Raw genomic sequence first — 16,723 nt, forward strand, 5'->3', positions numbered from 1 at the left:
ATAAATATTCCGTACAATTGTGCATGAAACAAGGGCATTGGTGTGTAAGCAGGAGATTGTGGACAAGTTTGGATAATCAGGTTGGGGTCACCATCGTAACCTTTGACCTTCCGCGTCAGGTCACCGCTGGACAGATGGTCGATTCTCACGAAAATCTGCGCTGAAACGACACATTTTCGTAAGGAAAGCGGGCTTCCTATCAGAAGTTCGAGACCAGGTTGGTTTTTGACAGCACAGTGATTTCTGTGTACGACTGAGAGAGCGGATTTCGTGATAGCAAGGAATTTTACTCGCCCCCCTCCCCCATTTGTAATGTTTGTGGAAAGAAATTTGGGGGAGGAATTATGTAGCAGCAAGGAGCTTTCATGATGAAAGCTCCTTGGTAGCAGCAAATTTTGCCCTTGCTAGAAGCAATTGTCAAATAGCTTATTTCTAGACTGTACATTAACTGTTATATTTTCAAAATTACGTACGAAAAGGCAGGCGCCTTGAGTTCTGAGAGTTGTTATAAAAGGGTTCTCAAATAGAAATATAAGTCAAGACAAATATTTTCCTTTCAATGAATTTTTGTTACTTGGCTTTGAAATTGCTGTTATAAAAGGGTTCTCAGATAGAAATATAAGTCAAGACAAATATTTTCTTTCAATAATTTGTTACTTGGCTTTGAAATTACAAAAAATTACATTCATGAGGGAACTGTATGTGAAATAAGGCTATTAAAACAAGCTAGATTTTACAGAATTGTTCTTGTTGTTTGTTGTTGGGATTATATTATCAATATTAGTTTCAATACTGTTATATTTTCTGTTGTGTGTATCAATCTTGAAATGTAAGAGATTGTACTTCCAATACTTTCAGTTACCATGGCAACCACTGGTGGTGCTAAAATCTGCGGACTGTGTAAGGAGGTGACCCTGGCCGTCCTTCCCAGACTGCACCAGGAGGAACTTCTACTTGAACTTGACCGAAGGAACATCCTCGTGGGAGAAACTTACAAGAAGGAGAGTTTGGTCAGCAAGCTGTGGGGCCTTATGGTTAAGGTAAGGGGGAAACTCTCAAATTATGGAGGGTCTGCATGGGGGGATACTTGCGATGTAAGTGCGATGAGGGTGTAACTGTAAGCGTTAACTAGCCTCCTGTGCAGGCCCCGCGGCAGTGGGCAAGAGTTTTTAACGCATTATTTTGATATAGCTGGCCATCCTACATAGCCGCCGAGAGAAGGTTCCATTCCACCCTCTGTTTTGAATTTTGGACAATCTGATGTTTGACTAACTGTTGGAGATACAAAGAGCTTTTTAATAATGCTTGGTAATAAATTCAGGGGAACATGTACAGATACTAGTAACTAAGCTGGTATCCAGTCTATCATGGTTGGGGCAAGATGTCCTCTGGGCTCTAATATTTCCCCCCGCCCAGTAAAACAGAACGCCCACGTGCACTACACAATGTGAAATAAAAGTAACCAAATTGGCTTCAAGGGTAAAAAGATAGAACATGCATACAATTTGACATGTCTTCTCTTTCATCAAGGAATTCCAAGGTACAGATCACAGTGTGATCCCAGAAGCCCCCACAGCTGCTACAGGTACACCACACAGTTCTGCAGCAGAACAGAGGACCATGTGGGCAACCTTGTCAAACGACCTTCAAGAGCTGATGGAAACTGTAACATCAACAAATAGTGCCACCGCCACAGTTCCAGTAACACCAACCACTAACAATGCAGACTCTCATGTAAGTCTGACTAATGGTGTTGGTACTACTAGTACAATTGTCACTACTCCAACCAAAAGCACCAAACCCACCCCGACACAACCAGTGACAGTGTCGAGTCCACTGCGAGTCCCTGTACTCGCACAAGAAGTGGTCGTTGAGACAACGACAGTCACCTCACCAAGGAGAAGTGCCAGGCTGCACAACTTGGAGACACAAGTAGAAGCATCATCTTCAACTGTAAGAAACCTGATGAACATTGGTGACACGGTTGAGACGTTGGAAGAGAGCACTGTGACCAAGGAGGGACTGGGGAAAGGATATCTGAAGAGAGAGCTCCGAGCGATCACAGTAACCAGGCAGTCCTGTAGTGTGGGCTCCAACACTGTTGTAACAGACCTGGGAGCCATAAGGGAGCTGGCAGATGAGGATCAGGATGATCCTGATGTAACGTTATCAGAAGATGAGGAGGAAGATGAAGTGTCATCAGATGAAGATGATGATGGTCCACTGGATGATGATGATTCAGATTGGCAACCTGAGTCACCAATGGAGGACAGTAACAGTGACAAAGGTAGGTAGCTCTGCAAAATGTGTTAAGTAAAAAAACTTTGCAGATGACACTTTATATACTTGCTGCCTGCAGACTTTATTAATTCATTTTATTCACATCTATGTTTCGAGGATTGGTATAATCAAGGATCTGTATAATGTCCTTGGTATAATAGTACCTTACTTACAGTTAACGGTGCCCTCTCCATCAACAACAACAAAAAAAAACAACAAGATACCAACAACAATGAAGAGAAAACAGTACATAAGAAGACTTGGTTTCCAGTTTTTGCATATTTTAGTGCATGTTCTAACACAAGTCTGCCCTTTGATTTGCAGAGGCGAGTGGTAAGGACAGCAATTCGAGTCCTATACAGCCATCTGAAGAGGCGGCCCCAGGTGCAAACTCCCAAGGTGAAGTTTCGACATCCCGTCATGATGACACCGCCAACGTTAACAGGGATGAACAACAAGGTCTCACTACAAGTAAGACGGTCAAATGTCCAGAGTGCGAATTCACCACGACATCCAAGCAGAGGCTGTACTGTCACAAGACTTCCCACGACAAGACACGCCCCTTCGCCTGCGACAAGTGTGACTACCGAGCGAGGCTGAAGCAAGGCGTTAAGGTACATTTGAAGCTGATCCATGGTCAAGGGCAGGTCTACAAGTGCAAGGAGTGCGAGTTCTCCACCGAGGGTCGGCGCCAATTTTTCTTGCATATGTCGCAGGAACACGGTGCTCGCGGCGCTCTCTGCGAGCTTTGTGGTCACCGCGCCAGCACACCAAGCCTCCTGAAGAAACACATGTATAAACACACTGGTGAGAAACCTTACAAGTGCTCGCAATGTGCCTACGCTGCCACCAGTTTATCAACCTTCATGAGACACACCAAGACCTCCCACCCAGGCCAGAAATGCTTCAAGTGCAACTTCTGCAGCCACCTCGCTGAAAACAGGAACCTTTTACGCAAACACGTAAAGACACACAAGGCAGAACACGTGCACAAATGTCCGGTGAGATCGTGTGAATTTACAAGTAACGAAAGCGCTGAATTAGTTCTCCACCTAGCCACCAAACATAAAAAGCATCAGCAGTGCTCCTGTGCTGTTTGTAACCACAAAACCTTCTTACTACGCGAGCTAAAAGAACACATGAAAACAACCGGGCATGGGAAGCTGTATCTGTGTGACAAGTGCGGTTTTGCTGCCAAAACGTATTCTAGCCTCACTAGCCACAGGAAGGGACATAACAGAACCAGTAAGTACAAATGTGACCAGTGTAGCTTCAGTTCTTGCTTTAAGTCAATTATCACCAATCACAGCAAAATCCATGGACCTGACCCGTTCCAATGTCGGCACTGTGATTTCAAAGCCGACAACCAGACCGATTTTAGCATCCATCTTGGAAAGCACGTGAACTCTGCTAATACGATGACTTGCGACATGTGCGGATACATTGCCAAGACTGAGGAGGCACTGGAACAGCACATAAAGGAACATTCCACAGCTGAACACATTTACAGGTGCAGCACCCGTGGGTGCGATTTCTCCACACCCGATAGGCTGTGTTTTGTTCGTCATGAGACTTCCCACAAGCCGGACCGTCGGTTTACATGTGACCACTGTGACTACAGAGCAAAGAAGAAGTCAAGCCTTGCAACTCACATGAGGATCCACACAGGAGAGAAACCCTTGAAGTGTTCTAAGTGTTCTTATGCCACGTCTCTTGATCACCTGCTGCGTAGTCATGAAGCCAGGCACAAGGCAGAACTCAAAGCAGCTTCTGATTCTTAAAATTCCTCTTACTTGTTCACACAGAGAAAAGAACATTGAGAATTAAGTTTAAAAGTCAGTTGTCAATGCCATTGTCATTAGAATTCAAAGATTACATTTTGAGAATTAATATTATTTTCACTACCACCAAGGAGTCAAGGACATTATAATCCTTCATTACATGTATTATCAATAGCAATTTTTTTCAACTTTTTATTGATGAATCATGGGTTACATATGGTGACATAAGGCCAGATCTGTTCCTAACATCGATATACCAAGACCATGTGAAGGAACTAAGCAATATTATCATAAACCTTATTGAGCTTTCTTTTTCTGGATATTTGTTGTAATCAAAAGCTAGCCAATTTTTTGCCTGTTCAAGTGTTAATTTGCATTTAGTAAGAACATTTTCAAACAAAATAACTAGCTTGAACATCTAGGCAACCTAGTACATGTACTAGTAGTCTGTAAGCTTGCCTTAATATTAATTCAATGACTTGTTTTGAACTGTAAGTAAACGTGTTAAGGTGTCTTTGAATTTGGCCATGGAAATGAAATAAAAAAGATGATTTTCCTGTCAATATCAGAGTGTATTTATCTTGTAACCTGCTCCTTAGAACTTACAGATTAACAGCTAAGGGGTTTTCAATTTGTCTTGGGTTCTTATCTTGTACTACAAGAATGTCACACAGATTTTCTAAAAGATTGATACTCAAGTTAAAGAAATGTTACAGGCCCCAGCTTCAGTTGGACGTTGACCGGTAAGCGTTCGCATTTAGACAGATTTGGGTAATCGGGTTTATGAAACATGACGTCACTGCACCATCTTTGACCTTTCTTCTCGGGTCATGACCTCGTGGAGTGGAAATATCATTCTGAAGACCATTTGTGCTGCTAAATCAACACGAACAACAAAATATACGACAGCAGGTAAGTTTTTCACGTACAATTTCTGACAATTGTGAGGTTTTCATCAACATGCGCCTGAACGGAAGCAAGCGAGAATAGTGAGGTGACCTCAAAAGTTAGATATGCTACTCGTTCGAGTCGCCCCCCTCCCCACTTTTTTTTGTCAATTTGACTGAAATTTGGAAGACGCTAGACGATTTTGTGGCTGACTTTAGCTAATTAAATGTAGATACCAGTAGATGGACTCAAGAAGACTGTTCCCAAGGCTTACATAGCCACAGGCTAGCTCCGCGGGTCTAGGACAGTAATATGGGGCCATGGCAGTTTTAGCCAGATATAACGTTATAACTTGGGCGGGGGTGGTGTAAATTTTCCTTGTTAGGGGGGTGGCCGTGGGGGGATGTTGGCCCTTGAGCCAAGGAGCTGGCCTGCATTGGCCCAGAAAAATATAGCCTAGATATCCAGCTACATGTTGGAAATATGGTACACATGTACCAGTAAAGTTAAGGTGACGTTGGGTGATTGTGGTTTGTGTTTACATGGGAAGGACTTATTATCTGTGTGTACCTGCAAATTACTAAATGCTCTTCTTTGATATTACAGGAACTCAGTTAGTAGCCGACCATGGCAGACAGGCATATCCTTGGACTGAGTCAAGAAGTGACGCTATCCGTCCTTCCCAGACTGCACCTGGAGGAACTGGTCCTGGAGCTGGGCAGGAGAAACATCCAGAGGGACGGACAGACAGACAGGGCTGACACACAGACAGACAACATGTACAGGGCCGACCTGGTAAGGGAACTGTCAGCTGTTATGATGAGGGAATACCAGGGGGCCATTGTCAAGGTTACAACAGAAACACAACATTCTTCTCAAAACACAACATCAGTCACCATAGAAAATATTGGTCAGACAAAAAGGGTTCAAAGCTACACTCAGCAAGGAGTGGTCAGTGGGGTAGTAGAAACTGACACACAGCAGCAGACCGAGCTACAGTCTGTTGAAAGTTTTGCAGGAGAATGCGAAAGTGACAACGAATACGATCCTTTCACTCCGGAAGACTACTCCGCAGAAAGTAGCGACAGTCCCGAGGCCACTGCTGATGAACCGGACACGTCAAAAGTCTCAGATGACAGAATGGATGTTGACAAAATGCAGCCATCTGGCAATGCAAGTAGCAGTTTGGTACTTGATGCGGACATTGTTCTCACAGAGGTCAAGGTGCAAGATGCTGATCTCCAAGCAAACCATGCACATGCAGAATGTGATGAGGAGGGAATAGACCTCGTCCCAACAGAAACTACTTGTACAGAAACTTTGGACAGCACAGATGATGCTACAGAGCAGTTGGAGATGTCAGAGCTCGAGCAGTCTGAAACACAAAAGGAGAGAAATACTACTGACATCAAACCTGAACATTCGGAAAAGGCGCCATCCTTTGGAATAAAAACACGTGGCAAAGAGAAAAAACAGAAAGAAAACACAACGTGCATCTATGAGAGGAAAGACCAACTGAAAAAAGAAAAACGGGTCGTTACAAGAAAGCAGAAACAATATGTGTGTTCTACATGTGACTACGTTACGTTGTCAAAGAAATGCCTTGTTGTCCATATCAGAAAACACACCGGTGAGAAGCCTTTCACATGTTCGGAATGTTCGTACGCGGGAACGAGTAGTAGTGCACTGGTAAAGCATCGGGCGCGCCACAGAGACCAGGAAGAGAAACCGTACAAGTGTACGCAGTGCGATTATGCGGCTGCCGCCAAGAACAGCTTACAGTGTCACATGGGCTCAAAACACGGCGTTTTCAACTTCATGTGTGAAGTATGTGGTTTCAGGTTTGGTACATTAGGAAACCTGAACAGGCATGTGGCGACGCACTCCAATGTGAGACGCTTCAAATGCCCCCACTGTGATTATGCTGCAGCAGAGAAGACGACTCTCACAAGCCATATTAAGGCCAAACATACTGAGAACAGAATCAAGCCGTTCGCTTGCGATAAGTGTCCCTTCAGGGCACAGGAAAAGGGTGATCTAACTCGCCACTTAAAGAGGCACGACAAGAAGAAAATTCTCAAGTGTACGCTCTGTGATTTCGCGTCTCACACCAAGTGTGGGCTGAAAACACACCAAGCTGAACACAAGGGGGGACCAATATTCTCCTGTGACCTTTGCTCATATAAGACATATCAAACTTGATTCAAAGATATCTTTTGATTGGGCATAAGTTGTCAAGGCACAAAATTAATATAGAATAAGTTAATATAGATCAGTTCCTAACATCAATATACCAAGACCATGTGAAGGAACTAAACAATAATATCATGAATATTATTGAAATTGTTTTTCTGGATATTTATTGTAATCAAAAGCAAGCCAATGTTTTGCCTGTTCAATTGTTAATTTACATTTAGCAAGAACATTTTCAAACAAAATACATGTAAATTAGCTTGAACATTCTAGGCCACTTGGTACTAGTAGTCTGTAAGCTATTATGCCTTGATATTCATTCAATTAACATGTTTTGAATTGTAAGAAAAAGTTTCTTTGAATTTGGACCACGGAAAAGAAATAAAAAGATGATTTTCCTGTCAATGTCAGAGTGTATTCATCTCGTAACTTGCTCCATAGAAGTTACAGATTAACAGCTAAGGGGTTTTCAATTTGTCTTGGGTTCTTATCTTGTACTACAAGAATGTCACACAGTGATACTAAAGTTTAAGAAATGTTACAGGCCCCAGCTCCGGTTGGCCGTTGACCGGTAAGCGTTCACAGTTAGACAGATTTGGGTAATCGGGTTAATATAACATGACGTCACTGTACCACCTTTGACCTTTTTTCTCGGGTCATGACCTCGTGGTGGAGTGGAAATCATTTCTGAAGACAAATCGGGCTGCTAAAAATCTACAAGAACAACAAAATATACGACAGCGGGTAAGTTTTTCACGTGCAACTTCTGAAAATGGTGAGGGTTTCATCAAAATGCGCCTGAACAGAAGCACGCAAGAATAGTGAGGTTACCTCAAATGTTGGAAACTACGCGCTCGAGTCGCCCCCCTCCCACTTTTTTTTGTTCTTGACTGAATGGAAGACGCTAGACGATTTTGTGGCTGATTTTAGCTAATTAAATGTAGATATATGGACTCAAAGATGACTCTAAGACACATGATAATGTACTAGTCAGTAAATACATTACCCAGAGGTTCGTCAATCCTTCGGTTATGTTGGAATGTGTACGTACTACTACTGTTTTATTAGCCTGGTTGCCAAACCCATAGCACACTGGACACAAAGTACTGTAGTATCTCAGTATCTCGTGCTCACTGAGATACCTTGTGGCCAGTGTGCTATAGGTCTGGCAACCAGGCTAGTAATTTATTTCACGGAAGTACCCTGGATGCCAGACTGTTCCCATGGCTTACATAGCCACAGCTGTGCACAGGCCAGCTCTAACGTGGGGCCATGTCAGTTTTAGCCAGATATATAACTTGTGAGGGAAACTCAGCAGGCCCTGGAAACAGCCCGTTATCCTGGCTACATGTTGAAGATTAGTAACTTAAGATGGTGATTTTGGGGTGTGTACACAAATGTATACATGGGAAAGACCTTATCCATAACCTACCTACAGTGTACTAAATGCTCTTCTTTGATTTTACAGGAACTCAGTTAGTAGCCGACCATGGCAGACAGGCATATACTTGGACTGAGTCAGGAAGTGACGCTAGCCGTCCTTCCCAGACTGCACCTGGAGGAACTAGTCCTGGAGCTGGGCAGGAGAAACATCCAGAGGGACGGACAGACAGACAGGGCTGACACACAGACAGACAACATGTACAGGACCGAATTGGTGAAGGAACTGTCAGCTGTGATGATGAGGGAATACCAGGGGGCTGTTGTCAAGGTAATGACGGAAACACAAGGTTCTTCTCAAAACACAACGTTTGCCACCATAGAAAATGATGGTCAAAAATCTCAAAACACAATGTCTGTCACCATAGAAAATGATGGTCAAAATGGTCAGACAAAAAGCGTTCAAAGCTACTCTCAGCAAGGAGTCACCAGTGGGGTGATAGAAATTGAAACACAGCAGCAGACCGAGCTACAGTCTGTTGAAAGTTTTGCAGGAGAATGTGAAAGTGACAATGAATACGATCCATTCACTCTGGAAAACTACGCCACTGAAAGTAGCAACAGTCCCAAGGTCACTACTGTTGAACCGGACTCGTCAAAAGATGACAGAATGGATGTTGACAGAACGCAGCCGTCTGACGATGCAAGTAGCAGTTTGGTACAAGATATAGATATGATTCTCAAAGAGGTGCAGCATACTGAATTACAAGCAAAACCTGCAGAATGTGAGGAGGAAATGGACCTTATCCCAATAGAAACTACCTGTACAGAAACTTTGGACAGCACAGTTGATGCTACAGAACAATTGGAGATGTCAGAGCAGTCTGAAACACAAAAGGACAGAATTTCTACCAGTGACAAAGCTGAACTTTTGGAAAAGGCGGCATCCTTTCAAATAAAAACACATGGCATGGAGAAAAAACAGAAAGAAAACACAACATGCAGCTATGAACAGAAAGACCAAGTGAAGGAAAAAAGACGGGTCATTACAAAAAAGCAGAAACAATATGTGTGTGATACATGTGACTATGTTACATCGTCAAAGAAATGCCTTGTTGTCCACATCAGAAAACACACTGGTGAGAAACCGTACAAATGTTCGGAATGTTCGTACGCCGGAACGAGCAGTAGTGCGCTGTTAAAGCATCGGGCGCGCCACAGAGACCAGGAGGAGAAACCGTACAAGTGTACGCAGTGCGATTACGCAGCTGCCGCCAAGAACAGCTTACAGTGTCACATGGGGTCAAAACATGGCGTTTTCAGCTTCGTGTGTGAAGTATGCGGCTTCAGGTCGGGTACAGTAGGAAACCTGAACAGGCACATGGCAACGCACACCGGTGTGAGACGCTTTAAATGCCCACACTGTGACTATGCTGCAGCAGAGAAGAAGACTCTCACAAGCCATATTAAGGCCAAACATACCGAGAACAGAATCAAGCCGTTCGCTTGCGATAAGTGTCCATTCACGGCACAGGAAAAGAGTGATCTAACACGCCACTTGAAACGGCATGAGAGGAAGAAAATTCACCAGTGTACGCTCTGTGATTTCTCGTCTTACACCAAGTGTGGGTTGAAAACACACCAAGCTGAACACAAGGGGGGACCAATATTCTCCTGTGACCTTTGTTCATATAAGACATATCAACAGCATCTTTTGACTAGACATAATTTGGTACGGCATGCAGGAACAAGCAGCAGTAGTGTGCCGATAAAGAATCGGCCTCGTCACAGGGAGGAGAAACCGTACAAGTGTACACAGTGCGATTATGCGACTGCCGCCAAGGTCAGCTTACTTTGTCACATGGGCTCGAAACATGGCGTTTTCAACTTCGTGTGCGAAGTATGCGGCTTCAGGTCTGCTACAATTGGTAACCTGAACAGGCACGCGGCAACGCACTCTGATGTAAAACGTTTCAAATGTCCCCACTGTGATTATGCTGCAACCGAGAAAAAGGCTGTCAGAAGGCACATTACATCCAAGCATACCGAGAACAGAATCAAGCCGTTCGCTTGCGATAAGTGTCCATTCACGGCACAGGAAAAGAGCGATCTAACACGACACTTGAAGCGGCACGACAAGAAGAAAATTCACAAGTGTACGCTCTGTGATTTCGCGTCTCACACCAAGTGTGGGCTGAAAACACACCAAGCTGAACACAAGGGGGGACCAATATTCTCCTGTGACCTATGTTCATATAAGACATATCAAAGATATCTTTTGATTGGGCATAATTTGTCAAGGCACAAAATTAATATGAAATAAGTAATATTTGTAGTATTTTGAAATCTTTTCTTTGTTAGTAAGTATGTAAATAGCATTATTACTGTTAAAATCCGCCATCCAACATACTTCAAAATCAAATTTAATAGGAGTACATTTGTTACTTTTCAAGTGTGGTTTGTCACTTACATGTGTATGTCCCTAAAGCATACAACAGGACAGCACTTTAGTATGATTGAAAAGCTATAAATTCAACACTATCTGTGTAATTAAGTACAGTGTACAAGTATTGTTTGGACTTCCACCCTCCACAATAAATAACAGCTGTAGACTCAGTGATTGTGCAATTTTATTACTCAGTGACAGAGCTGTAACATTTGGAAAGTACAACATGCAGATTTTGTGTTCAAAGTTATATGTGTTGAAACTTTATCCCCGTGCTTTCCAGATACACATATATTAGAATTGTTTCTTTTAACGCAACCTGAGCGCATTGAATTAAAAAAAAAAACACAGTGAAGCAATCTGTGGTAACTACATTTTTAGAATTATTTTACATCATTAGTCAGTTTCAAACTTATTCGGTTAATTTGTGTACAATCTTTAAGCATACCAAAGTTCATCTCTGCCTTTCTTGTAATGTTTGATAGTCTTTAGTACACTAGAACTAGGGTCGGGTGCTACAAGTAACATATGACATTAAAAAGGATAATGTAGTTCTGGTGTGCAACTAGTGAAGAAGAAAAATGGTTAAGTACTAACATCCAGGCTTTGACGTATAATATTAAAGTTATTGTGCTCGCTGAGCTGCAGTATAGTTACACTATGGCACATGGGACAAAAAGTCGATGGAGTAGGGGATGTCGCGAGCAGAGGCGTTGGTCACCACAGGCGGGTCACGATGTGTTAGCTTTACTGAATCATAGTACTAGTATAACGCGAAGTGTTCCTTCTACATACGGTACACGCACGCCCTCTACCGGAATAGCACGCCCATTCATGGCGGGTAGATTATACCAATATAAGCAAGCGCAGGGGTGTTTGGTTGAAAATAGTTTTACTAGCTAACTTTTACTCGATTTCTGTACAGCAGTATTAGGTCATAAAACCTGTCAGCTTTGAAGACAGAATCAATTTGACCAGGCTATAACGTTATCCATATGCATTGGCCAGACGGTATCCATTGGCCAATTTGACTCGGTCTTTGCAGCCACCAAAATATCTGCTTGGGGATTAACCGCCAACAAGGCATTGTTGTCGACTGTTGCTTGACAGTTGCCAACTGATATTGATCAATAAATTGTCCAACAATCTACATACCAAGGAGGTGAGTATTTCTATTAGTGTGCCAGCGTCTGAAAAGTGTTACATTGTATATGTACTGAACTGGCTTTGGGTTGGGCTTCTTAACTACGAATGAATAAAGATTCTATTCGTTCATCCATATTACCTCTGGTTGGTCAAATGTTGTACACAGCCGGTTGGGACATTTGCATATCGAACAGGTGGAAAACACGTTCGAAAATGTTGGATGAAACCATTGTTTCCATCTAAACGGGGGAGAGATTTCTCATTACTTTTTTGTACCAAAGAATAATTATAGGGTTGTCATAAAATGATATGTATGTACCAAAGAATGCAAAATTGCAAAGTTGCAGGAAAGTGACCCTAACGTCCCTTGCATAGTCTGGGCGATTAAAACAAACCTCATTTTTTTTTAGTGTGAGGTAAGCAATTACCTGTAGAAACAAATAGTACAGTCCAAAATCAGCTCTGTTGGTGAACAGCAGCCAAGCGTTAGTACAAGCCAGGATGTGTTCAAGGTAAGTGACGTGAAGGTAAGTGGTTTCTCATATTCTCCCCTCATGGCAGCGCAAAAAGGCCCCTGCGTTTTATAACACTAACTCGTGCGCTTTCATGTAAACATGTAATTCGTGCGTTGGCGTTGTATAACTGTAATTCGTGGATTCCTGAGATTTTGAGGCTCGAAACACGCTGTCAGCTTGCGCTCAAGCTGGCGGTGGGAACTTGGGAGACCCGGCCGCTGTATAGTATTAACTCGTGCGCTTTCATGTGTACATGTAATTCGTGCGCTAACGTTCGTAATTCATTTTGAGACTCGAAACGCAGTGTAGCGTGCACGTTGCGCGAAAGCTGGTCGCGCAAAAGACCCTGTTTCTTGATTTGTTATATGACCATGTGTTGAAGATATGTCAGGAATTTTGTGAGTTCTACACAAAATTCCTCGCAAGATATTGTCATGCTTAGTCTAGGTTTAGTGGTGTTATTTCACATGGCTTGGTTGTTTTGTATTAATTTGTATGTTGATATTGTGATAATTCTATTGCTGTGGTTTATGCCTCTATGTTGCTTGCAGCGCGCGGATGTGAATCTTTTTCAGAAAGGTTCACATCAATATCTTTTCGTTGCTAAGTAAGTTTACTGGCTTAGCAACGAAAAGGGGCATCTCGCGACGTTGTTATAGTTGTAAAGCGTGCGTGGTATAGATGTAAACGTTGTATAGTTTTAACCCGTTTTATGAAAGTAATTCGCGAGGACCCAAGTGTCATTGATGCCCACATGCAGCGCGGCGCGGTTTGACCACAACAAAAAACTTACACTGCATCAACTGTGTCATTCTTTCTGCAACCACTTGCACACACGTACACAAACACTGTTGAATTTATTGTAATCCTTGTGCTCTAGCATGGGAGCCATCTTAGTAAGATCGCTCCCATGCTCTTGGGCTCTTTATGGTAGTATGATAACACATGTGAATTGACACCACTAAAATCCATGGAATTCAAAAGACCCGCTCTTGAATTCTATGGATTATTATTATAATAGAGCATTTTATCGTACTTACATAGTTCCCATTACAGTGTACTAACGATTTTTCTTTCTCATGAAAAAAATGGGGGGTCTGTCCCCGCTTGTGTAGTTCTTATGGGGTTAGGTCCAACTCATGCCTTTTGCTTTTATATTGCCCCATTCGGGAAAGGTGGGTAGTTTGGGTGATACGTGTTAGTATTAGTTTGTGCAACTAATGGATATCCTAATAAAATATCAAGTTTGTAAATAATGTATATTTGATACCAAATGACCAATAAAAACGAGTTTAAAATCCATTCTTAAAATGATTATCCAAAACGTTTAAAAGATCGTTAATTTGTTAGGCTCGTACCGAACCCCCTGGGTGTCTTATGGGGTAAGTTTTAGGTAGTTTCCCCTACAGCTAGCGCCCCTCCCCTTGACTATATCGTAACTTTCTATAGCCTGTATCTTCGCACACACGCGCACACATGCACTTCAAAACGTCTCTAAAATATATAATATTCTGATGCTTGAAACGTGTATAAAGTGCCTGAATGTAAGAGGTATGCAAAAGTTCAAAACTATTTTGCATATTTCATTGAAATTTAAAATGTCTTTAAAATATGTGAAGAAATGTTCGATGATTGAAATGTGTAGTAAGTAAGTAAGTAATCTAAATAAAGTGTCCTATATACGATGTTTATTTGGTTGAGTGTTCTTTTCTTCGCATTCACGCACGCACAAGTAAAAAAGTTTTGACATGTGACTGTTTTCAAACATATTATATGGATTCTGTGTAATGTTCCTAATGTATTGTACATGTTCTAGTTTGTCTACCCAGTACAGGGTACGGACAGCAATGTTTAGAATCGCATCTTATACTTATTGTTAACGTGTTTTTCTTTTTGTCCAACATTACAGTTACAGCGTATACCTGGAGACTGAATTCGAAGTGTCTTCAACGCGAAGACGTCTTCTTTATCACCGAGAAGTTGACGGAAGCAGCCACCGCAGCTCTGACCAGACTGTATGGAAACTATGAATGAACGAGTGAATGAATGAATAAATTAATGGATGAATATGTTGTTCCTTGTGTTAAGCACATGCTGTAGTTTGTCTTGTACAGGATTGGACCTAGTTGAATGTTTCCTGGATGTGCATGGGTGAACCAAGGTGATTTTGCACAGCATATCTTGCATTAATTATAACCTGCGCTTGTTTTTCTTTTCTTTCCTTTTCTAACGACACAGTTCCACCAACTGAGAGGATGTAGTTTCGTGACTGGTCGGGGGAACTCTGGTGACCACAGCTCCGCTAGTGAAGACCAGCAGAAGCAAGTTGACTGTACAAGTTAGTACTGGGGCTGCTATTAGTAAATTATTGGGTCTTTTGACTCAAGGCGTGGTATCATTTTGTTCGCGACTTAACAAGTAAGGGAGGGGCGCTTGAATAATTCGTAAAATGCGGCTCCTTTTTTATTTTTTGTGTCTGTGTCTGAATAGCCGGTAAAGCCACGCTTTGGCGTAACCCAGCTTCGCAGGCGCGCGGCGCGGCGATTTTGTGTGTCGATCTGTTTGAGAATTTGCAATTTCCATGTATGCTTCTATGATAAACATATACAATATGTATGGACGTAGACATATTTAAATTGTTACTTTTGGTTTTGCTAATGTTTGAGCTCAGATTTTGTGATGCCCATGTATGTATATATTTGCAAGTTGTGCAATGTTTGAGGTTCATAGTGTGTTCTATGTTGTGATCTTTTTAGTCTGATTTTTTTTGCAGTATTATGAACGCTTTCAAGTTTAACATATGTACAAAGATGTAGATTCTGTGAAGTTGATTTGTTTTTGTTATTCAGCTGTTCTGTTAGACTTTTTGTGTGGCCTGTTTATCATTTATGTGATATCAATAAGTATATAACCATGAGTTTGCTGAATACACTCGTACTTTTTATATTGGCATGAAGTTAGTAATACATAAATAGCTTGGTGTTTACGTTATAAGTACAAGAATACAGGGAAGGAAAACCCTGCACAGACACCCAGGGAAGACACCCCTGCACAGAAGTCCTAGGGAGTAAACCCTAGTCAAAAAATCCAGGGGGGATGAAACACCCCTGTCAAAAAAGTCAACCCCGCGCCAAAGTTCGACGAGTCAACCAATACTACACAAGACACAGACGGACAGTGGAACCGGCATTTCTATAGATATTTATACGTAAATGTTATGTAGATTGTATTTCCATGATATATTGTATGACGGTTGATTTAGACTGTTTTTTTGGAGTGATTGAAAGACATGTATCTATGATTCTAGTCTGAATATTTCTGATATTGTGTTCAGTTGTGTAAAAGAAAAATATCCCAGCATCCTATGTTTACCAAACTGATGGACGTGTTTCGTAGTTTATTTTATTGCACTTTCTTGTCTTTCTGATTGATGATTGCCTGTCATATTTTTTGTTTGCTTTGTGTTCTGTTTGTTTGTCAAATGCAGGTGATCGATGAGGCTACATACATCGACTTTCCAGAGGACGGTTGCTATTGAGCACAGAATTCACCAAAACCGCCATACCCCTTTGAATGATTTGATTCTGTGCCTTAGATGGTACAGATTACGCAAGAGAATTAGTCGTGCGCGCAGATAGGAAAGAAGTTTTGGAGTTTCAATTTTTCTTGTAATTTTTTGACTGACTTCTGTCTGTCGCTGCATGTTTAATGTGTTGTCGCTTGGATGATGCGGTTGGTTGGTTGGTTGGTTGGTTGGTTGGTTGGTTGGTTGGTTGGTTGGTTGGTTGGTTGGTTGGTTGGTTGGTTGGTTGGATGGATGGATGGGTGGGTGGGTGGATGGAAGAGGTGCTCGTGCAACTGTAAATAGTTGTATGTCGCCGGATTCTTCATAGCATTAGTCAACGTACGCTTTCGCCTTAAGCTTCTTTTCCTTTCTGACAATACAGTTCCGTGTCACAAACTGTGAGGGCGTAGCTGTGGCGACATGGTGAGTTTATTTGGTGACAGACTGGCGGAGGAAGTAAAACTGGTGACCGCAGCTCCGAAGGCTAGTAGGAGCCAGCGTCTGTGCAGGTTAGTACTGGGGGACAATG

General features: G+C 42.2%; 3 protein-coding genes and 1 long non-coding RNA gene across 5 annotated transcripts; all 4 read left to right on the top strand.

Moving 5' to 3' along the window:
- The first annotated feature begins 95 nt into the window (after positions 1-95).
- LOC109467471 (zinc finger protein 85-like) lies at positions 96-4,637 on the top strand. Its single transcript, XM_019765479.1, has 4 exons — positions 96-217; positions 859-1,040; positions 1,531-2,287; positions 2,605-4,637. The coding sequence occupies exons 2-4, from the start codon at positions 864-866 to the stop codon at positions 4,059-4,061; spliced, it is 2,391 nt and encodes a 796-aa protein (XP_019621038.1). The 5' UTR covers positions 96-217; positions 859-863; the 3' UTR covers positions 4,062-4,637.
- A 248-nt stretch (positions 4,638-4,885) lies between these two features.
- LOC109467265 (zinc finger protein 37-like) lies at positions 4,886-7,151 on the top strand. Its single transcript, XM_019765210.1, has 2 exons — positions 4,886-4,973; positions 5,556-7,151. The coding sequence occupies exon 2, from the start codon at positions 5,577-5,579 to the stop codon at positions 7,149-7,151; it is 1,575 nt and encodes a 524-aa protein (XP_019620769.1). The 5' UTR covers positions 4,886-4,973; positions 5,556-5,576.
- Positions 5,657-11,333, top strand: LOC109467459 (zinc finger X-chromosomal protein-like). Of its 2 annotated transcripts, none has more exons than XM_019765461.1 (2): positions 5,657-5,744; positions 8,611-11,333. In XM_019765461.1, the coding sequence occupies exon 2, from the start codon at positions 8,632-8,634 to the stop codon at positions 10,843-10,845; it is 2,214 nt and encodes a 737-aa protein (XP_019621020.1). In that variant the 5' UTR covers positions 5,657-5,744; positions 8,611-8,631; the 3' UTR covers positions 10,846-11,333. The 2 variants fall into 2 exon arrangements, with proteins under 2 accessions (XP_019621020.1, XP_019621019.1); XM_019765460.1 differs by lacking the exon at positions 5,657-5,744 and adding an exon at positions 7,781-7,886.
- Positions 11,334-14,520: 3,187 nt separating this feature from the next.
- On the top strand, positions 14,521-16,185 carry LOC109467361. Its single transcript, XR_002140073.1, has 3 exons — positions 14,521-14,644; positions 14,868-14,967; positions 16,117-16,185. It is a non-coding gene; the product is annotated as an uncharacterized LOC109467361 (long non-coding RNA).
- Positions 16,186-16,723: the final 538 nt, after the last annotated feature.

The sequence above is a fragment of the Branchiostoma belcheri genome, unplaced genomic scaffold (assembly GCF_001625305.1).
Source record: "Branchiostoma belcheri isolate BF01 breed outbred unplaced genomic scaffold, Haploidv18h27 scaffold18, whole genome shotgun sequence".
Lineage (NCBI taxonomy): Eukaryota > Metazoa > Chordata > Leptocardii > Amphioxiformes > Branchiostomatidae > Branchiostoma > Branchiostoma belcheri.

What these genes read in the sequence shown, in the direction of transcription:
- LOC109467471 (XM_019765479.1), top strand. Translation starts at nt 864, where the DNA reads ATGGCAACCACTGGTGGTGCTAAAATCTGCGGACTGTGTAAGGAGGTG. An exon ending in TGTGGGGCCTTATGGTTAAG is followed by an intron (nt 1,041 to 1,530) that starts GTAAGGGGGAAA and finishes TCTTTCATCAAG; the next exon opens with GAATTCCAAGGTACAGATCA. An exon ending in GGACAGTAACAGTGACAAAG is followed by an intron (nt 2,288 to 2,604) that starts GTAGGTAGCTCT and finishes TTTGATTTGCAG; the next exon opens with AGGCGAGTGGTAAGGACAGC.
- LOC109467265 (XM_019765210.1), top strand. Translation starts at nt 5,577, where the DNA reads ATGGCAGACAGGCATATCCTTGGACTGAGTCAAGAAGTGACGCTATCC.
- LOC109467459 (XM_019765461.1), top strand. Translation starts at nt 8,632, where the DNA reads ATGGCAGACAGGCATATACTTGGACTGAGTCAGGAAGTGACGCTAGCC.